Source organism: Kluyveromyces marxianus, chromosome 2 (assembly GCF_001417885.1).
Source record: "Kluyveromyces marxianus DMKU3-1042 DNA, complete genome, chromosome 2".
Lineage (NCBI taxonomy): Eukaryota > Fungi > Ascomycota > Saccharomycetes > Saccharomycetales > Saccharomycetaceae > Kluyveromyces > Kluyveromyces marxianus.
This window is the reverse complement of record NC_036026.1, coordinates 1,416,259-1,437,974: the sequence shown is the minus strand read 5'-3', so window position 1 is coordinate 1,437,974 and position 21,716 is coordinate 1,416,259. Positions and strand designations below refer to the sequence as shown.

General features: G+C 36.8%; 10 protein-coding genes and 1 non-coding gene across 11 annotated transcripts; 6 read left to right on the top strand and 5 right to left on the bottom strand.

Annotated features, from left to right (window-relative positions):
* Positions 1 to 205: 205 nt before the first annotated feature.
* On the top strand, positions 206 to 4,768 carry CDC25 (Ras family guanine nucleotide exchange factor CDC25; the record flags this gene model as incomplete). Its single annotated transcript, XM_022818339.1, has 1 exon — positions 206 to 4,768. One exon carries the CDS (start codon positions 206 to 208, stop codon positions 4,766 to 4,768), a length of 4,563 nt encoding a protein of 1,520 aa, XP_022675017.1.
* Positions 4,769 to 4,862: 94 nt separating this feature from the next.
* On the bottom strand, positions 4,863 to 8,006 carry SAK1 (serine/threonine protein kinase SAK1; the record flags this gene model as incomplete). Its single annotated transcript, XM_022818338.1, has 1 exon — positions 4,863 to 8,006. One exon carries the CDS (start codon positions 8,004 to 8,006, stop codon positions 4,863 to 4,865), a length of 3,144 nt encoding a protein of 1,047 aa, XP_022675016.1.
* An 854-nt stretch (positions 8,007 to 8,860) lies between these two features.
* On the bottom strand, positions 8,861 to 10,576 carry CCT8 (chaperonin-containing T-complex subunit CCT8; the record flags this gene model as incomplete). Its single annotated transcript, XM_022818337.1, has 1 exon — positions 8,861 to 10,576. One exon carries the CDS (start codon positions 10,574 to 10,576, stop codon positions 8,861 to 8,863), a length of 1,716 nt encoding a protein of 571 aa, XP_022675015.1.
* A 296-nt stretch (positions 10,577 to 10,872) lies between these two features.
* KLMA_R223 lies at positions 10,873 to 10,945 on the top strand. Its single transcript has one exon. It is a non-coding gene; the product is annotated as a tRNA-Met (tRNA).
* Positions 10,946 to 11,273: 328 nt separating this feature from the next.
* VPS53 (Vps53p) lies at positions 11,274 to 13,685 on the top strand (the record flags this gene model as incomplete). Its single annotated transcript, XM_022818336.1, has 1 exon — positions 11,274 to 13,685. The coding sequence occupies one exon, from the start codon at positions 11,274 to 11,276 to the stop codon at positions 13,683 to 13,685; it is 2,412 nt and encodes an 803-aa protein (XP_022675014.1).
* Positions 13,686 to 14,016: 331 nt separating this feature from the next.
* On the top strand, positions 14,017 to 14,634 carry KLMA_20697 (uncharacterized protein; the record flags this gene model as incomplete). Its single annotated transcript, XM_022818335.1, has 1 exon — positions 14,017 to 14,634. One exon carries the CDS (start codon positions 14,017 to 14,019, stop codon positions 14,632 to 14,634), a length of 618 nt encoding a protein of 205 aa, XP_022675013.1.
* Positions 14,635 to 14,773: 139 nt separating this feature from the next.
* On the bottom strand, positions 14,774 to 15,367 carry MAD2 (spindle checkpoint protein MAD2; the record flags this gene model as incomplete). Its single annotated transcript, XM_022818334.1, has 1 exon — positions 14,774 to 15,367. One exon carries the CDS (start codon positions 15,365 to 15,367, stop codon positions 14,774 to 14,776), a length of 594 nt encoding a protein of 197 aa, XP_022675012.1.
* A 222-nt stretch (positions 15,368 to 15,589) lies between these two features.
* Positions 15,590 to 16,659, top strand: BET4 (Rab geranylgeranyltransferase BET4; the record flags this gene model as incomplete). The annotated part of the gene is made up of 2 exons (XM_022818333.1): positions 15,590 to 15,592; positions 15,679 to 16,659. 2 exons carry the CDS (start codon positions 15,590 to 15,592, stop codon positions 16,657 to 16,659), a joined length of 984 nt encoding a protein of 327 aa, XP_022675011.1.
* Positions 16,660 to 16,703: 44 nt separating this feature from the next.
* Positions 16,704 to 17,675, bottom strand: CTK2 (Ctk2p; the record flags this gene model as incomplete). The annotated part of the gene is made up of 1 exon (XM_022818332.1): positions 16,704 to 17,675. One exon carries the CDS (start codon positions 17,673 to 17,675, stop codon positions 16,704 to 16,706), a length of 972 nt encoding a protein of 323 aa, XP_022675010.1.
* A 396-nt stretch (positions 17,676 to 18,071) lies between these two features.
* Positions 18,072 to 20,402, bottom strand: HCA4 (RNA-dependent ATPase HCA4; the record flags this gene model as incomplete). Its single annotated transcript, XM_022818331.1, has 1 exon — positions 18,072 to 20,402. One exon carries the CDS (start codon positions 20,400 to 20,402, stop codon positions 18,072 to 18,074), a length of 2,331 nt encoding a protein of 776 aa, XP_022675009.1.
* Positions 20,403 to 20,780: 378 nt separating this feature from the next.
* Positions 20,781 to 21,392, top strand: PML1 (Pml1p; the record flags this gene model as incomplete). The annotated part of the gene is made up of 1 exon (XM_022818330.1): positions 20,781 to 21,392. The coding sequence occupies one exon, from the start codon at positions 20,781 to 20,783 to the stop codon at positions 21,390 to 21,392; it is 612 nt and encodes a 203-aa protein (XP_022675008.1).
* Positions 21,393 to 21,716: the final 324 nt, after the last annotated feature.

The window sequence follows — 21,716 nt, the reverse complement described above, 5'->3', positions numbered from 1 at the left end:
AAATTTTTTAACCCTTCTCAAAAGTATTTAAGAAACTAAACAAAAAATCAAACAAATTCAATCATCACTTGGTCTTTGTTCGTAAGCATGGGATGAATAAGAATCAGAAGGAAGAAGAGAGCCTCAATCAACAGTGCTATTGTATCCAGGTGCTGCAAAATAGTGTTAGTTATTCTGATTCTGACTACCTTCGGTGGAGAGAGAAATGGAAAAGATGGCGGACGAAGGGATGCATCCGCCTAAAAGTGGGTTTGCTTCTACTACAGTGAAACCATTGGACATAGTGGTGGCTCAATATGATTATAATCCAACGAAACGGGCTCAGTTGAGGTTTTTCTCTGGAGATATCATATATGTACTATCAAAGAATGAATCTGGATGGTGGGATGGTATTATTTATCACTCAAAGAATTCTGTTCATAGGGGCTGGTTCCCCAGAAGCTATGTGAAGTCCATCAAGGACACGAATAGCAGCAGAAAAATATTCTCTTTGAGCCATTATGGAAATAGGCCTAGTAGCAATGGATCCCGTCGAAATAGTCTGAGGGTTACTAGTCCGTCTGGAAATAATATGAACAACCGTTCAGCTTCTGGGTCAAGGAGAGGTTCGCTGGCAAGCGCTGGGAACTTTAGAAGAAAAAGTCTATCATCAACCGCTTTCCAGGACATTCACGATACAACATTCCAAAATGCACATAATATCTTTTCTACTTCACCAGCAAATTCGAAAGATAGCATGCACACTGGCGGTTCTTCACATTTGAAGCAGGACTATCAATTTGATATGAACTACCGATCTGCATCGCGTTCAAGAAAGCCAAGTATTGCATCGAGTTCTAAAAGCTCTTCCAGCGCGAAATCCTCGAACTTCCAAGCACGTTCGGTGGATTCTTTACATAACGGATGTCTGCCATCAGAGCATTCAAATAGCAAAAGGTCAGTGTCTTCCACTAGATCACATCCTCTATACGAGTCTGAGATCAATATCTTATCTGCAAAAGAAGTCGAAATGCTTTTTAATAATATGTCGAAACAAGAGTTTGTTCCAGTATGGACCCCTGTGTTGACCGTGAACAACAATCTCTTATATTTTAACAAAGAATTAAACATATACTGCACTTCATTACCTCTTTTAAAATCACCAGAACTGACTTTAAAATCCGTGTTTGCTCCAAACGAACACCTTGTCGATTTACAGGTACGTGACTTTGACTCTGACTCTTCTACGAATACCCAGATGATGGAACTTGAGTCAGTTTCTTCCAACCAATTACGTAACCAAACAAGCAACCCTATGGTCGTTGTTGGCACAAATACCCCACAAAGGCCAAATTTTCAATCTACTGCTTCAAAAGATGCTGCAACCCAATCATCAGATATAGCAGGTCAGTCACCAAATTTGGCCCCTCAATCTAATCAATCAGTAAATCACCAGGAAAGTGAAGGTCGTTTTCTGAATCCAACTTTAAGATCAACTTTGCCATCTAGTAAAGAAATCTTTTATTCTTTGGAATCAGATTTGAAAACTTGGACAGAATTGAAAAACATTACATTGTACTATCTGAAAACAGCACACAACTTTTTCTTTAAACAAAACAAACCATCATTCTATCAGAATTTTTCGAGTGCAACAACTTACATCTTTTATCACCAATTAGCTTGTAAACTTTTAAGAAAGGAACTAATAAGAAAAAATGTTATAAAAGATGTTCGCAAAATCATCAAGAAACTAATAAAGGCCTTATTTAGGATCAATGTTAATGTTTCATTCTACTTTAACTCTCATAGACGTATTGTCGTGAATTCTTCTGATGGTAAAAGAATTAGCTCAGAAACCCATATTTTCAATAATGATTGTTTTACGGAATCTTCAGGCAGATCAAGTGGATTTATTATACCTAGTAATATCGAATTTCCTGATTTAAGAAACATCAGCACAAGCACAACAACTTCATTAAACCGAAATTCTACTATGGATTACACTTCAGATACAGGGAACAGGACTTCAGAGACTATTCAACTGGATATCGACTCTCCAAGAACTTCGGTGCCCACTAATGCAACACAAACATCGAACATGTTAATTGATGAAGAAACCGGTATTGTACTCAATTCGCTTTTTAATGTTATTCAAACCGACTTTACTAATATATTCAAGCTGATCGGTAACTTACACACTATCATACTCCAATCAGTAGCGACTGATGATGTTTTAGTCCAAATTCATCCTAGGTTCTTCAAAAACTCGTATGAAGGAACAATTTGGACAAGAACGGATGCAAAAACCCCCTCTCATGCTTCAGGTTTGCTATCTCACGGTTCTCCTAGTTTTGAGCTCAACAGCTTAAACCCGCCTACCCTCCCTGAATCTTTATCTAACTCTATTTTCTCTGGCAGACAATATAGTAGTTCTAGTGCCCGGACCGCACACTCTGTGCTTGAAAAACAGAATTCTACAGGATCAATCTCGAAGATGCAACAAAAATCGCGCTCACGGACGAAAGAAGCTCATTCGCATCGTTATCCTTTAAATTATTCAACCTTAAATTTAATTCGTGAGAAACTAACTCTGATCAACAACTTTTCTAAATCCGAAAAAAGAGCAACGGGAACTTCATTGAGCAGTGTAGATTTAGTCGAATTAAGCATGGCAACATATACTGGTCTCAAAGACTCAGCTGCATTCCTAAATATGGTCGATAGTTTAGACTTGCAATTCTTCTTGAACTTAAAACGATGCGCATCTGATAAAACCCTAGAGAAGGAGCTACATGAATTTTGTGAATCGTCTATGACAAATGTTGTGTCTCTTCTTCTTGAATATTATGATTTGAAACAGGCATTGCATGACATCACTATTAGATACGTCATGGATACTCAGAATTTATCTCTCAGGGACCCTTTTGTCTTTTGTTCAATGAGAGGTGAGCTTTCTCAATCCTCCAAGGATAATAACATTGACCTATACCAGCTAATTGAAAGCCAAAAAAAAGTGAACGTTTTGTATGAGCAACTTCTTTCCCAAGATGTTGAGGTTAATGGAATGTCATTCATCAAAACCCAGGAGGTTCTTCATGAAGCAGCGTTACGGTATCATAATATAGCATCACTGATCTTCGCTATAATTGAACAATTAATCGTAGAAAGAGAAAACATAATAAACTATGCCGCACGTATGATGAATAATGAATTCATGGAGGTACTTCTCAAAGATGAACAATTCGAATATGATGACGTTGTCTCCACATCTATCACCGCTTCACAAACTGCTAGTGATGATCAAGAGTTTAAACAGCAAGGAAGGCCAACTTCTATGTTATCATCTACAATGGATTCAAAGGCCTCAACCTCATCACCACAGTCTTTCATGGATGATATATTGTGGTTCCTTGATTCCGACTATGAATATGAGTTAATATATAGTCCAAATGGACATATTAAAGGAGGAACAAAGGATGCGCTAATTGAGCACCTGACAAACCATAAAACGATTGATGCCTTTTTCAATATTGTCATGCTTACAACTTTCAGAAGCATGTTTACTACAGCTGAGTTTATGCGTTATCTATTTAGAAGATTTGATATCTCTCCTCCAGAGGGATTAAGCTATGAAGAATATAATGTCTGGGTTGAAAAGAAGCAAAAGCCAATTAGGGCGCGGGTTATTAATATAATTAAATCGTGGCTCACCGACTACTGGAATGACTGTTATTATGAAGACTCGTTAGATAGCTTTGAAGAATTAAAGAATATTGTGAACCTAGCAATATTAGAGGACTTTTCTGGAGCTCATGAACTCAAACCAATAGTCGAAGAAAGAATATCCACCATTGAAGTTAAACTACAGCATTCAGACCACAATTCTATTAACAGTCCACCTCCACAAGTTGCCAAAAGTCCAACTCCAAAAAGCTCTAACTTCAGAATTAGAAAACATAGGCTTTTAGAATTTGATCCCTTTACTTTTGCTCAGCAATTGACTTTGAACGAGCATATATTGTATTCAGCTATTGATCAATTTGAGTGTTTGGATCGTATATGGCATAAGAAACACGCGAATTTTGGTGGTTCGGCTAATATATCCAAATTTATTACATCCTCGAATCGTTTGACAGATTTTGTGTCCTATAGCATTGTTAAGGAAGCAGATGGTAAGAAAAGAGCAGCAGTGTTGCAGTTTTTTATCCAAGTCTCAGAGCAGTGCTATAACCTTAAAAACTTTTCATCCATGACAGCAATTGTGTCTGCTTTATACTCCTCTCCTATCTTTAGATTAAAGAAGACATTTGAACGATTACCAAAGCATGTTTTAAACTCTTTGGATAAATTGAATACATTAATGGACTCGACGAAAAACTTCTTTAGGTATCGTGAACTTTTGAAAACCGTTCATGATGTACCTTGTGTTCCATTCTTTGGTGTGTATTTGTCTGATCTTACATTCACCGCAAGTGGAAATCCAGACTTCCTTAATAACAATCCAGAAATTATCAATTTTTCTAAGCGTTTAAAAATTGTCACAATTCTAAATGAGATAATGTCTTTCCAGAAGATTACTTATAAACTCAAACATTCCGACGACGTAAATGCGTTTTTAGAGTCAGACATGAACAATATACCTTCAATCGAAAAACAATATGAATTGAGTTTGAAGATTGAACCTAGGGCGGACGTTTCATCCAATTTTAATAATGCTGAGTACCAAACAACCACAGATATGACTAAAACTAGTAGTAAAAGATTAAGATTTGGTAGATTGAGAAAATAACTTTCCTTGATGCAAAACTAATAAATTAAATGCTATTTATTTAATATACATACTCTTCTATAGGACAAACATTAGAGACATCGAAGAGGGGTGTCTACTTCCGATTTTTTTCTTGATTTTCGGCGAGTAGTCCTACACTGACCGATTTAGACCTGAACCTACCTTGAACTTCATGATCATTTAGTCGAGAATTATGTTTGGTATCATGTGAACCAGCGTTATTTTGACTTAAATGAGGGTTTATAAATGAAGAAGCAGGAATTTGATCAGATTCATTGTATGGTGTTCTGTGCTGGAATAAATTACTGAATGACTTTGTCCTGGTAGTGTTACTAGATGAAAGAACATTCTGAAGCAGCGTTTTCGCTTTATTGGAATTATTCATAGTTACAATATGATCAAAACTGGATTCTTGTGTTGTGGGCAAAACAGGAATGGTTACATTTTGACAATATCCTCTAGAACTACTCCTGGTGTGTGTTGAACTAGATTCCATCTGACTTTGAGTTTCCGGTATCAAGCAAAGCATTTCCGGTGGTACTTCTTCCATTTCCGTGTATGAATCAACAAACGCAGACGAAGGAATAGCAAAGTTTTTATCTGTTGAGTCTCCACGTTCTCGTGATAGCGTTTGATCGGAACCTAATGTCCCGCCGAAATCGTCTTCAGAAATTTCGGAGTGTGATTTAGATTCTTTTCCAGATGCATGAGGAAAGTGACGGTCTGTAGCATCATTATATGACGGTATTGAATTTCGACGGCTTCCACTCAAATCTCTCAAAGATAAGACGCTACCGTGTTCTGAATCGATACCGAATTGGAAAGGTAGAGATTCCGCATCTGAATGAGAATCACTTAGGTAGAACCCGTCATCCATGCGACTTTCTTGGTCAGATTCACCTCCAACATGGAATACATTTCCGTGGTCAATTTGAGAAGTGGTAGATTGGCTTTCGCCATCACTCTCCTGAAGGCCTTCGAAAACAATGTTTGATTTTCTGGTGCGTTTCTCAAATTGGGAAATTACAGGACTCTTTTTTATATTATCTTGAAAGGATCTTTGGTCAGTTGGCGTGTTATTTTGAATTTTATCTTGCGGAGGCAGAACGACTGGTTTTCTTAGCCTATTACTTATTGCTGCATTGGGAAAATCGTTACTGGATCTTCTGTTAAAGGCTCCTGTTGGTGATAGTACAGGTGAATGTAAACTATTTCGCATGTTTCTCCCTGATATTCCTGATGACATTGTTAAGCTATCAATTTGCAGCGCGCTTGGTGAAGGGATTCGAAAAGAGTTTTGAGTTGGTACTCTACCGTTAGAATTATTCTTTGGCAGATAGTTTGGAATGGGTCTTTCAAAATTGTCGACCATATATGACTGGTTGTGAGTGCCAGAAAATGGATTGTCATTAACTCTTCGAGTAGCAAAATTATCTATATAAAAGCTGTCCAATGAAGCAAACGAAGAGTTTACTGGGAGAGAAACGATCGAATCAGGGTTTCTCTTGTCATCGAATCTTTGCAATTCTTGCTGGAATATTTCTCTTGCAGATATATCCTTTTTAGGTTGACTAAAAGGACTTATATTCGAATTATTATTGTTTGTGCTTGTATTCACGTTATTTCTTAAATTTTCAGCTTCTTCACTCAATATTAAGTTTCCATTATCAGTACATGATGCATAAGTTTTTAAATTCTCTCCAAAGAGAGGATCTGAATGTATTCCGTTGAATTCTGAACCTTCGGCGCTCAGTTTTGGATGCTGATTTCTCTTCAAAGAAGGTAAAACTTTTTGCATTTTGTGCTTTAGTTTATGACCTATACCACCAACAGCAGTATCAAGCTCATGTTCAGAAATAGATATTTGTTCTACCTCATCAATTGGACTTCGTTGGAATCTTGATTTTTCTTTGAGTTTTAACGCTTTTTCTTCATCATTTAAGGATGTTAAATTATTGAAATCCCAACAAACCCATGGGTGCATTTTCGATTCCAGTATCGATATCCTTTTCCTTGGGTTTTTTTCCAAAAGTTTCTCTAGTAAATCCTTTGCTGCCTCATACTCTTCTTCAGATTGAATTTGGGAGACAGACAATTTGGCAGCATCTTTGAAAGCAGCGAAGGACAAGCGTTCGTTTACTATTTTCTCAAAGAGCTCCAACTCAAACTCTGAAATAAACGGGAGTTTTCCAAAGAGTAAACAATGCAAAGTGACACCCATTGCCCAAATATCGATAGGGAATGAAATTAAAGGTTCCTTGTTATTAGGGTCTATATCCAGTTTTTCAATAGAGTCTCCAACAAGACATATTTCAGGAGCAAAGAAAGCTGGAGTACCAGCTGTTTTTGCGAGTTCCAATTCGTTTAAAGAATCGCTGCTATTATCCGACGAAAAGGCAATTGAGACACCAAAATCTGATATTTTAACAGTTCCATCCTCCGATAATAATAGATTGGCTGGTTTGATATCTCTGTGGATGATACCTTGAAAATGCAAGTATTCTAAGCCTGAAAGAACACCTCTAAATATTTCTCGAGTTCTCTGAAAGCTCAAAAGTGGGGGTCCTCTTGCTTTTGTTTCGATGATATCACCAGGACACCATTTTATTTCTCCCCTGGAGCAATATTCGAGTACCAAATAAATTTTCCTGGACTTCACGTCGTCCAAAACTTCGATCAACTTCACTACATGTTCATGGTGACACTTTTTCATTATCGCAATTTCCCTCTTGATTTTTTCGTCCTCAATCCCAGATTGTGGATTCTTTAGCCTGCTGGCCCATCTATCACTGAAGCTACGCTTCTTGTGTCTATCGACGATCTTAATTGCAACCAACTGTTTAGTCACCAAATCCCGAGCTAGTTTAACCTTTCCGTGTTGTCCATGGCCCAACTCTTCGATAATTTCATACGTGTTCAACACTTTACGTTTTGAGATAGGATCGTACTCCAAAGACACCGTGTTTGTCTCCTTCACCGGGTCAAACGTGCTTCTGGATCCACTACCAGCCTTACCTCCGGCGCTACTATTACTCCCACTGCCTTTTTCAGCACTTAAAACTGGGCCAATGTGTCTCTGATGCAACGGATGGTTCAACTGTCGCTGTCGTTGCCTCTCCAGCAACAAATCTAGCGAGTCAGTAGATGACGCATTTGACATCGACAGCGATTCTCGGTACCCGACCTCTGTTGCAACCGTCTTGTCGTCTTTATCTTGCTTGCCATATGCGGCTTGCATTTCTAGTATGCGTTGTTTTCCAAATTAACTAAACTCTTTCCAACTAACTCGTCTTTTCAACAAAAAAGCCAGTCGGTAAGTCCGCTTCTTGCACAATTCCTTCTACACTTTATTATCCTTCGTAGATTCTAACCCTACTCCTACTTCTCTTAAACCTTTTGTAGTCCCAAATTTTCCCTTTCTATTTGCTAATCAGACTGCTGTTCACTATTATAATTATAAAGGCCAACCTTATGATGATTATAATGAACGCTAAGGCCTTCTCTGTACAGAAAAAAAAAAAAAAAAAAAATAGTAAAATTAATTAATTTACAATAGCTAACTAAACACTGAGATTCTAGCAGCGATAAAAACGAAACAAAGTGGCAATCAAAATGAAATAATTTGAGGACCGGGAAACTCAACTGCGTAGACCAGATTTCAACTGTAAATCCCACAAACAGAGATGAATTTTGCCTTTCGCTCTTTAAACTGGATGCGAACTGGCTATAATCTCTAATCTGATCCATTTCCATTTCCATTTCCATTTCCATGAAAACTTTTTGTCTTTGTCACTTTGCCTTTTAGGAAACGTACGAAAATAATATGCCTTTCGAGCACGAAAAAGATGGAAAAGTTCGGAAAAGGATTAGAAAAATAATTTAATTTTGGGAGGCAAGGCAAAGGCTGTGCCGGAGATTAGGATGTGCACGTACGTCATTTGGTTTCGTAATTTTGAAAGTTGCTTTCTAGTAGGAGTAACACCTGTATATCTTAGTTGAGAATAATGTACAGAGATGGGTAAATGGGAGGAAAGGGGGTATGTATATACGATATATTTAACATGATCAGTGGATGAATCAGTCGATCATCAATCAATCGTCTTGGTCCCAGTTGCCCGGTTTAGGGCCCTTGGGGACGGCTGGACCACCAGCTCTCTTGGCCATGATTATTTGATCGACAGAGAGCACGGTGTTTGCAGCGTCCGTGGCTACGTTGATCGCGAACTTCTTGGCTGCAAGCAAATCGTATATGCCTTCTTCTCTTACGTCTTTGATACACTCAGGAGTGTTGCTGTCTATGTCTACACCCTTGTAAAAGCCGTCGTTGGTGTAGGAGTCATCGGTGTCAGCCTCACCGTCTTCGGCGCTTGTCTGAGCGTGGGCAGCGTATAAGTTTGGTAGAACTTCGTTAACGTTTAAACCGGCTGTTTCTGCCAAGGTTCTTGGGACGACTTCAAACGCCACAGCAAATTGCTTGATGGCCAATTGCATTAGCCCTGGAGTTTTTTCACCGTATTTGCTGATCCTCGAAACCAAGTCGATCTCGGTAGCACCGGCACCCGGAACTAGCTTCCCACCGTCTGGCTTCATCAAGCCCTTAATGGCAGCAACACCATCGTCGATGGCACGCTCGATATCGTCCAAGTTGTTTTGAGTAGCACCTCTTAAGATGATGGTAGCGGTTCTTGTGGTCTCATTAGCTTCTTGTTTGAACACAGTCACCCTGTCACCACCAATTTCAATGGTCTTGACTGTTTCAACAACACCGACCTCTTCGGGAGTTGGGGCACCTAGTCTAGGCATAGGAGTGGCACCACAAACACGGCAGATTCTTCTTAGTTCAAATTTACTTGGGACCTTCAAGACCAATATGTTGTATCTGTTTAAATAATGCAAGGCTAGTTCGCCAACACCTGCACCAGCAACGACACAAGTAACACCAGCGTCAGCAATTTCCTTCATCATTTGGTCTAGTTGCTGCTCTTCACCCTTTGTGAAGTCTAGCATTTCTTGCGCATTGTGAAGTAGCACGGTACCCTTAGTTTCGGTATTGGAGATGTCAATCGGACATGTGAACACAGCCACCTTGTGCTTTTGGCCTTCTGGAAGAGACTTCAAATGTCCTTCTGGTTCACGGTTGAACACAAGACCTTTGATAACTGAAGAATTCGACAACGAGCCACCCATAATCTTCACAACTCTAACAGAATCAACGTTGAAATAATTCGAGTTTGGTGCCAAGACATGCGATACCGCATCAGCAACCAAAGAACTTAGAATGTCCTCAGAGCCATACTGTTTGGATGCAATTACTGGCTTTACAATCTTGATTAGCTCGCTCTTTTCGTGTTTGTCTTCTATATTCATCACAGACATCTTGTCCAATTCTTGCAAAGTGAAATTCTTCGCCATAGTGTAACCCTGGATGATCTCTACTGGAGAAAGACCCAATGCAATCAGTTTCTCACTCACATTCAATAGCTCACCAGCTAGAACCATCACAAGATTCGTACCATCGCCCATATCGATCTTTTGTTGTTCAGAAGCCATCACCAAAACCTTCACTGCTGGATGAACAATTTCTAATTCTCTCAACATTGTTGCCGCATCGTTCGTCACAATGTGCTTTCCCAAATGATTGATGATAATCTTGTTTCTACCACATGGACCCATCGAAGTTAAGCACATTTGATGGATTTCTCTAATAGCAGCAATAGATTTGTTGATTTGGCCATCAGCATTGGAATACGAATTGTACCCTTGCTTGAATAGCCCTGCATTTGGATTTTGAGGAAGTTTCAAAGACATCTTATATTATTCCTTCTATTCCTGTAAGTGTATGGCTGCTTTTTATCTTCAATCTCCTGTATGAATCACCTATTCTTCTTCTTTTGCCACCTCTATATATTTAGCTACTCATGTTTTTATATACTAGAAATACTTTTGGCTTATTTATTCTTCTGCAATAATATTTCAAGATGTCAACGCTTTTTTTATTTTTTTCGTTCTGAACCATGAAAAAAAAAATTATTGTTAACTATTCAATCACATGATCGCTTACGGAGAACATGACTTGAAGTTTTCAGACACTGGCCGTATAACAAGCTTCAGTAGCTCAGTCGGAAGAGCGTCAGTCTCATAATCTGAAGGTCGAGAGTTCGAACCTCCCCTGGAGCATTATTTTTTCATAAAAATATTAGTTTTTTTTTTTTTCTTAATTTCCCTTCTTCATTTTTACATGCAATAATCCAAAGCACAACAAGCATAGAGAGATCCTTCTAATGTTCAAAATATATACCATAATTATACATCTCAGGTTAAAATTGAAATAAATAGAAAACAGTACTCGGTTAAAAGCAAACTACAGAAAGAGAGTTAGTTGTAATATTAATATCACTCTGCTGAGATCTGCCACCCATTGAGCATAGTCGCAGAGACGTTTCTCGAGTAATTGTTGAAACAGTTGCAGCACCCCTTCCAGTTGGTTCAAACCCTAATAATAGTTATGATATCTGAATCTCTGGATTACGATCCGCTGGATGACTTGACTAAAATATTTGGTAGCACAGCATCGTTGACAGAAATCGATAGCGTCTTAAAATTGACGGAGCAATACAAATTGACATTGGAAAATGGCCTGCGAGAAAGTTCTTCAAAAGCAAATGAACCAGAGCAACTACAAGAAGAATACGATTTCGATACGCTATTTGAGACAATAGCTAAGACTAAAGAAATGTCGAACACAACGGAAGCTAATATAGCTGAGCTCACACGTGATATATCACATTTAGATAACGCTAAAAAGAATATAACAAAGTCTATGACATGTTTTGAGAATTTGAAAATGTTAAGCGATGCTTATGTGAGTGCGAAAAAGTGTCTTGAGTCCGAGGATTACGTCGGTTTATGTGGACCATTCAAAGTAATGCACTCCTTATCGGTATCTTTTCAAGATTACAAGGCCCTCGATGAATTCTGCAAGTTCTTAAATCAAATTAACCGCTTAGAAAGCGATACTTTACAGGCTTGTGAAAGGGTAACGAAAGAAGTGTTGAAAGACGGAGAAAACAGCAAATATGATTATGATACAATGAAGTCCGGAGTATGTTCAATAGTAGCAGCTGATGAGCGCTATAAAGAGAGAATTGTACAACTCTGTTTAGATTCTCTGCTCTACGAAATTAAAGAAATATTCCAAGTAGACGACGAAGCCGGTTCATTGGAGAACTTGTCTCGTAGATACATTTTTTTCAAAAAGGTTTTGAACAACTTCCAATCCAACACTAGTAATTATTTCCCTGCCGATTGGGAAATCCCATTAAGATTAACAGACTCATTCTTCTCGATGACGTCAAACGATTTGAAAATACTACTAAAAAGAGATCTATCTGACAATACATCTATTGACTTGTTTATGCAGGCATTGCAAACAACATTAGAATTTGAAAAATATATCTCTGTTAAGTTCTCTCATAAGTATGAAGGAAAGATATCGACATGCTTTGAACCCTACCTCAAGTTCTGGGTTAGACATCAAGACACTACATTGAATGCTAAAATTCTCACTTACCTTAATGAACAAAAGTTACCCGCTGAAAATGAATCTCTTGTCGTGCCTTCAAGCGCAGACTTGTTTAGGACCTACCGGAGTATTCTTTCGCAAACATTTAGTTTGATTGAAGGTGGTAATAAATCCAGTATTATGATAGAGTTAGCCCAGTTCTTCGTCAAGTGGCTGAACGAGTATCATCAAAAAATTTTAAACCCATTATTATTACCAGACAATACGGCAATCAGTGATAGAGATGAGGTTTTGAAGTATACTGTATTATTAATAAATACAGCAGATTATTGCGCCATAACCATCGATCAGTTACAAGAAAAGTTATCAGAATATCTGGAAGGTGATGATGATAATATTGATAAAGTCGTCAAGATTTTTGATCCAATCAAACAAAAATACATGAACCTAGTAGCAGGTGGGATCAATTTATTGCTAAACAGAATAATTAACAAGGAATTCGAATTTGTGTGGAGAGAATTCGTAAATACTAATTGGTCAAACACTATGGTTGAAGACTACAGTAGATATGTGACAACTTTGCAAAACATTTTACAACCAGATGACATAAACAACTCTACTCTCTACAAAATTTTAAGTCAATTTAATAGGGATGTTTACTCATGGAACTTTTTGGATAGAACCATTGACTCTATTACAATTTCTTTTGAAGCACAAATAATAAAGCTTTTAAAACCATCACTTCCCTATTGTACCTTAAATTCAAAAAGGCAGTTCGAAGTTAAGCAAGTAATCAACATATCAGAACAGTTACTACTTGATGTTGAATTGTTAAGAAAAGTGTTAAGATCTCTTCCTGAAAATCTACCTCATAGTGATATATCTGCAAAAAGAATAACGACCCATATTGATTCCAACATGGATAAACTGACCCAATTTTTGAAGCTTCTCGTATCTCCATTAGATCCTGATACGACATATTTAGAGACTTACCATGCGATTACGAAGAGTAAGAATACTGATCCGAACTTTTGGTCCTTCATTTTGGCATTAAAGGGTATCCCATGGGATTTGGCCCTTTGGAAACGAATTTGGTCCGAATTCCAACAATCTCATGATGAGAACACTCCTTTAAGCTCTAGTGAAATCATTTTTAATGTTAGAGAGTTACAGAACTTCATTCATAACTTATCGAGGGTTGTGGAACCTACATGGAAGAATTTTATTACCAACGAACTAAAAATATATGAAGTGCCTCGTCCTGGATTTTCCACTAATAAACAAATTGTCAGAAACACACCGAGTAGAAGCTCATCACCAAAGGTACCCGCACATAAATTGAATGATATCAAGCAACTTGTCTCAAATTCTAGCTTTTTCTTTAAGAAGGGTTGATTTACTTGAATTTTTTAGTTTTACTGCTATGTAGAATTATTAAAACTGATAAACGATCTATTAAATATATACAATATATTTGCGCGAGTGTAAGTATTTTATCACCATATGTCAATTACACTCGCTTTTCATTTTTTTGCAATAACCTAACTTTTCCTTTGGTAGTGACAGAAAAAAAGGTTAAAAGATAAAACACAAGTTAACCAAATTATATAAAAGTATCTTTTCGTCATAACAGTGTTTTGACAAACACCCAAAACTTTTAAGGTTTAACTCTCTATATTTCTAAGTGATACGGATTGTAATCTGGATATTTTATTATAAACTGATAATGCTATCATCAATGAAGCGACTTTTGTGTACGGTAACTATATTATTGTGGCATATATCAGTGACATATGCCATTGATGCCGATAGTTTCTCTAAGGTAAATCTGATTTCAAAAAGTGTTGACCCATATCACTTTGCTGCTCTATTTCCTGTTGAGATAATTAGAAGTAGTTATAACATTACCATAGACACTAAAACAACTGGTGATTTAATTAATGAGTTGGCAGGTAAATATGATGAATTCCAACCCTTAATAGCAACTAAAATACCCGAACTTGTTAATGAACCAATTTATGATCGGATAATGTACCTTTATTTTAGGTTGGCAAATAATGATCCTGTGGATCTCCAATACGAGGCAACAATTATTCGTGATATAATTGATGTTGCCTCAAACACAAACATGATTCGTCTAGACCTAGCAGCATTGTTCAAGATAAGAAAGGAAATCAAGTTTGATATCACTGCTGTATCCAAAATGAAAATGTTTGAATCATGTCTCTTGGCTCAATTATTTCCATTTATGCAAGGGGAATGTGAAGGATTGTTAAGGGAAAAGTTAATCGAACATTTGAAGATTTGGATCGAAGTCTGGAAGAAACATCATTATGAGGAATAAATATGCAAAGGGGATGTGCTTAATAGTGAAGAACATTTTAATCTTGGTAAGAGATAAATTATTGACATAATTGATGTCCTAAGTCAGTGACTATATTTATGGTCTTGTTTAGATTTTCATAATATCCTTAAGCTGAACGTTAGAATTTATATGTGACTTGTGCACCCACTGAGTAGTTAGAGGTTTTGAATGACTTAAACTGGACAGCTTCTCCATCCTCTACATCTTTGGATTCAGCATCAGTCCATTCCATTGGAACATGTGCATTGCTATCCGTGTATGCAAGAACATTGAATGTATAATTTCCTTCGTTTTTCAACTCAGGTAAAAAGGTGACACTAGCAGTTATCTGTCTTAGTAGTGCCCGAATCTCTTTTTGGGTTTCTTCTAATGGAACTTCTATATTTTCTTGCATCTCGCCGTTGGCGCTTTCCGACCCATTCACATTAAAATCCCATCTCTCTATTGTTTCTCCATCATCTTTATCTACAATGCAAAGAACAAGTTTATGACATTTACCTCCCAAGAGCCACCTATGTACTTGTTGGAGAATAGTTCTAATATATTGCTTCAATTCCGTATCAACCGTTTTTAAAAGGCTTAAGTCGTACTTTTTGACAGTTGTAAAGTCTTCTGCCGGATATACGGCGCGTTGGTAAAGAATTGAATTTAAGCTATATTCAAAAAACTCAGTAATTATTCTAGTAGATCCTTTCAAAGATATCGCTTCCATAGTCCTTATAGTTTGTTGGCCTTTCGTGTATCAATTGATCATCTTTATCTTTGTTTTAAAGATAATAAAAGAGACTTGTTTGTACGACTTCGAACCAGGAATATTTAAAACAACGATTTTTTAGGCTCTTCGGAATATAGAACGTAAAACACTATCAAAGTAATAACAACATAGTAGTAGATTATCTAGATTGAAAGGCTTAAAGTGCAGTATACCTTTAAAATGGTATGTTCAAGTGTAAACAAGTTTGATTATGAGGATTTTACCGAGTTTGGAATTACTAACTAAAGAGGTAATGGAATCAAATACAGCATGGAGTGAAAAGAAGGGAATGGACTAAAGAATTGCTAAGGCAAAAACGCGAGAAGGAACGTCAAGAAATATTAGATTATAGAAGCCTGACTGATGAAGTGCTAGCTTTGAAAGATCGTGGAGTTCTAGATGCAGACTCCCTTCTCAAGACTACACGTCTATTGAATGCGAATCCTGAGCTCAATGTGGTGTGGAATTATAGACGCCAGATAATAAAGTCACTTTCGTCTACACTTGACGTGGGTTTTTGGGATGGGGAACTGATGTTTACCATGGAGAAATTGAAAACTCATCCAAAGGTGTATTGGATATGGAATCACAGAGTGTGGTGCTTAGAAAACTACCCAAATTCCCCATTAAAAATATGGTTAACTGAATTGGGTATATTAAGCAAACTCTTAGAAATGGATGCCAGAAACTTCCATGGTTGGCATTACAGAAGATTCATTGTTAGAAATCTAGAAAGAATAAAGCAGGAAAGTCTCGACTCTGATGAATTTGCTTATACTACGAAGAAAATTAATCAAAACATATCAAACTTCAGTGCCTGGTTCCAAAGAACTGCATTGATAGAAAACATGATTGAAAGAAATGAAATATCAAACATTGATAGCTTTATTGACTCTGAGCTTGAATACATCAAGAATGCAATGTTTACAGATGCGGAAGATCAGTCGGTATGGACATACCTTATTTGGTTTATTAGAGATAGTGCCTTAAAAGAGCATATGAAACAGGAGAAATATAGTTCTATTTTGAAAGAGTTCACAGAGAATATTATACTAATTAACAATGATGATATTAGCTTCTCTGGTAAGGAAAATATATGGTGTTTGAAAACTTTGTTAGTTATAGAAGATATTCAATGTAACGTACTTCATGAAGATATACAGCCAAAGTCTAAGGAATATCTTGAGAAATTGATTATCATTGATCCATTGAGAAGAAATAGATATAAATTCCAATTGGAATCACTTTGAAATTTAGTGTAAATATTACATACTAGGAATTTTATTAGTATTTTTTAGTCTAGTTCACTAATAGGTCTTTTTTTGTTTGAGGCCAGTTCCTCTTGAAGACATTCTTTGTTCAAGACATATCTTCGTTCTTTAACTGAAAAGTTACGTTCTTTTGAAACGTAATCATCTTTGTCCAACAATAAAACATTTGTTTTGAGTCCACTTTCCAATCCAGCATTCTTTTTTATTTCTATAAAAGTCTCAATCTTTAAGTCCAACTTCTGTACAGTCTTATGATCTTTGAGGTTGCATGCATCGAATACATTAATATAGAAGTTTAGAATATCAAAATATGCTTCGTGAAATGATGCTGAGTCGGTTTCAAAAAGATTATATCGAACATTTGGCCACTTACTTTCGTTAAGTAGTTCGCATGCAAGTTTTAGTACCGCTAATGAGATAGTATGAGGTGGAACGGTAATTAATAATTCTAACTTTAAAACATCAAAAGCTATGAGCCATGCCAACCGGCAAACCTCGTAGGAAAATGAGAGTTCACGCCCGATTTTTACGATGAACTCGTCAATATGCACTTCATTATTGATTCTGTAATCAAAGGAACAAGCCTCTAGTACTCGTAGTTCCATTTGCATTACTCTCTTTTTAAAAGATTCAAGAACATCCGACGTTACTCGTGGAACGTTGCGAATCTTCAATGCTATACTACACACTTCCCCTATCCTCTTAAACGTTTCAACTTGCTTACAACTTAAAAACAAGCAACTCGTGCCGATATCATAACACATCTCAGTCTCGAATTTATTGAATACATGATACCGATGATAGAAATACATTGTAGCCTCTAGAGTCTTTCTCGGTAATTTAAGCTGCACGCACAGTTGACATAAAAATTTGAAGACAAGTATCCTCTTCTGGTTGTATGCTCTTCTGTCAGGAATAGTGTGTTTTTGGGCTCTTTGTATCTGTGACTTTGTTAGATATGGTCTTGATAGTACTAAGTCGCTTTGATTAGACATTTTGGAAATGGGTTCACTGAGCACAGTTTTCTTTTATTTTCCCAATTCTAAGAAGTTAGAACTTACCTGACAATACCCAGTAAACTGAAGCTTCCTATAGCACTTCACGGACTTCATACACTTTGCTAGGCAAGTAACTTAAGTACTTCTCATTTTAATCATCGCATCTTTTATTTTCAACCTTTTACTTTTTTTCAAGCTCTAAACTGAAAGCTTTACAGTTGACTTTTCCTGCAGTAATAGAGATTCATCATTTTAAACGTGTTGATAGTTTAGTTCGGAGAACAAAGAATAAGGATTTCGCAGATGCTTAAAATCACGAATTGCAGGTTTTGATCTATATATAAGTTATATTATAATCTAGAGTTGTCTATGTCTATGTCTATGCAGTGAAAACTATGCGTCTATTAAGTTAGCAGTCAAAGATTCCAAATCTTCAAGGGTCTTAGGTTCTTCCACTTCAATAATTTTGCCAAACTTATCTTTTTCGCCATGATCTTCTTCATCGGAAGAGCTGTCGTATCTACTCTTCTTTCTTTGAGGCTGTCTGCTAGTTTCAGAATCAGACTCTTCTTCTGAATCAGATTCGTAATCATCGCCAGATTGCATGTCATCACTGAGATTACCAGTACCGAGATAAGCTACTGTTTCACCTTCAAAGTCACTGTCATCCATTTCCGCTTCCATCTCTCTTCTCATTGCTTCTAATCTTTTACGCTTTTTCTCTTGTTTCTTCTCCTTAGCTATTTGTTTATCTTCAACATCAACCTTTGCCATTAATTCAGCTTCCTTAGACAAGAACTCCTCCTTTTGTTTGAGTGAATCACCCTTCTCATGGAATGCCTCTTCATCCTCTAATTCATAAACAGGATGAGCAACACCATCATCATCAAACTTGACTTTAGTTGGATTACCCTTTGATGCCAATGCCGCCTTCTTCGATAACGCTTTCTTTTGTGCTCTCTTAGATGTTGGAATAATTAGTTCTGGTAAATCTTTTTCATTCAAGTCGTGATCTTGACGCTTTACTTTGATGAAGTCTTGGTCCTCATCTTCTTCAGCTTGTGATTTTGTAATGTTTAAGTAATGTTCACTCAAAACAGTTTGATTTTTACGTTCAAACATCTTGTCATACCTTGTTCTGACTTCATTTTTTGATTCTTTAACAAGTTCACCATCTTCATTGGTTTTGGCAAGCGAGAGAAGCTGTCTTGATGTATTTTTTAATTCCTTTGCCTTTTCTATAGATTTCATACCCTTCATCTTTATCTTTGGAGCACCTGGTAAACCTAAAGAGTTGGCGAATTCTTCGAGTGGAAGCTCATCAAAATGGAAAACCTCTTTATCTTTCTGGATATAGATCGATCTCGCGTAGGAGATGAATGCCTTTTGACCTAAATATTTTAATTCTGGGTCCTTGAATAATAGTGATTGTAGTTGTGGTTTTATGGACTTTTTCTTTGACTGTTTGATGTTCAATCTGCTTGGTTCGATATTTTTAGACTTCAATCTTTTCAAGAACCCTTCGAGTTCTTCAGGAGTTAACATAATGAGCGATTTACCCTCTTTTCCGAATCTTGCCGCTCTTCCAACTCTATGAATATATGTGTCTGCATCTTCCGGACAGTCAACTTGGATGACCCAGTCTACTGATGGGAAATCGATACCTCTAGCAACAACATCAGTGGAAAATAAGCAAACGTGCTGTGCTCTACTGAATTTGTCTAAAGTCTCCGTTCTAGCAGTCTGTTTTTGTCTACCGTGTAAGTGCATTAATGAAATACCTGGTTGTAGCTTTCTGAACGTTTCATATACAAAGTGAACTTGCTTGGAACTAGACAAAAACACAATAAGTTTTGACTTTAGATGTGACTTTATGAAACTGTACAATATATCAAGCTTATCGGTTAGAGGCACTTCGATATACGACTGTTGTAACGATTCTGGAGTGGCAGCAGCATTTTTTGAGTTTAGAGCTTCCAATGTTCCAACCTGTTTGTAATCTGTTAAGGATAGTCTTGCCAAATCGTCTAAAGTTTGAGATTGTGTAGCAGAAAATAATAGAGTTTGTCTAGAAGGGGGTAAATTGTTTATGATAGCATCTAAAGTCTTTTTGAACCCCATATCGAGACATCTATCCGCTTCATCCAACACTAGCATCTGTAAGTTAGAAACGTTGAACCCAACGGCTTGATCCATATGCTGTAAAATTCTACCAGGAGTTCCGATTAGAATATTAATTCTTGAGAGTCTTTCCTTCTCAAAATTGACATCTTTACCACCAATAACCAAGGCTGCAGAAAATGTGGTGTGTTTCCCGATCTTACTCAATACCTCGTAGATTTGCATGGCTAATTCTCTGGTAGGAGATATGATCAAAGCACCAAGACCATCCATATCGGTCCATTTTTCTCTGTATAATTTCTCCAACACAGGTATTAAGAACGCCAAGGTCTTACCAGATCCGGTTTTGGCAGCACCTAATACATCATGTCCTTTCAAAGAAAGTGGTATAGACTCACGTTGAATCTCGGTCATTTTGATAAATGCAGCTTCTTTCAAACCTTTCAACGTGTACTCACTTATTGGTAAATCTTGGAAAAGTAGAGGTTTAGCAAGTTTTGGATCATACTCTGAAATTCTAGTCTCCAAGTCTTGGATCTTTTGGTTTTCCTTCTCACGCAGTAGCTTTCTCTGTTTAGTATTGTGTCTTTGTTTCTTCGCCATATTTCAAGTATTTTCTATGCAGTTCTGTGCTACTCTTTTCGGTCTTTGATACGTTGTATATACGTTTGGAACTTAATGAATGATTCAACTTGAAGTGTAGATGCCAATTGTAAGTTAACACTGTCTATTAATACGGTAAAGTTCTATAGTCTTGTCTTTTAAACCTCTTTCTGACGATGAGATGCGATGAGATGCGATGAGCTTCTTTTCTATTAACCAAAAATTTTCGATGTGTATTTCTTTTTCTATGAACCAAAATTAAAAAGTATCAAAAGTCCCCACTATAGAAGAGCGTTAGAGAAAGATCATTACTCTACCGTATTTCAACTGTTTCGTTCCAACCTACACCAATGCTGTAACAACTAGTACTGTAGGGGGATGAATGGTAAAAGAGAAGGAAGTAGGTATATTCATAACTTCGGCCGTAAAAAAAGTAGATTTGAAGGTCATTCCAAAAGACCAATATTGCCTATTTTTGAGCCATCTGGATTATTAGAGCTCGAAAGTAATCAGAAAGATGGAATTCAACTCAAGCATGTGGAACCAGAAGATGCTATGTCCCCAGATAAGTATAATAGTTTATACAATATTCCAAAACTAGAACGTGTACGATACGAATTAATTATATATAGGAAAGGAATTAAGGGCGAAATGAGTCGAACAGCATTGAATAATAAAAGTTGTTACGTTATCGGGAGGGGTTTGGGACGTAGTTTAAGAGATGTGGAAACGGATAAAGAAGAAGTTATCATTGCTGATATTTCCATACCTGAAGAGAGTTGTTCAAAAGAACACTGTGCTATTCAATTCAGACAAAAAAATGATACTTTAATGCCATACTTGATTGATCTTGATTCTTCAAACGGAACGTCACTCAATGGTTCCAGTATACCAAGTTCGCGATACATTGAATTGAAAAGTGGTGATATTATTTGCGTCTCTGAAGATGAGAATGATACAGATTTTGAACTTGTATTTGTTGCCGTTTAACAAATAGTTATGAAGTAATAGTATGTGTATTTAAAATCATTCTAAGTGGGCTATACTCTATAAAATCCGATAAACTTCAATAATCACTAAACGTTTTCACACAATGATACATGAAAATTAATTCACAATGTGTTAAGAGATGGGTTGTCAGTATATGGGGTGGAATTATGAGGGAGCTCTAATCACTATTGCAACAGGTTTTATATATATGTGTATATGAATCATACAAGAGAGTAGAAAAATCTGCTATCAGTATTTCTGTTTTATATTTACTTCATTTGTAATGTACTTCATGAATTAATCATGCATGATGCAACAGCCTGC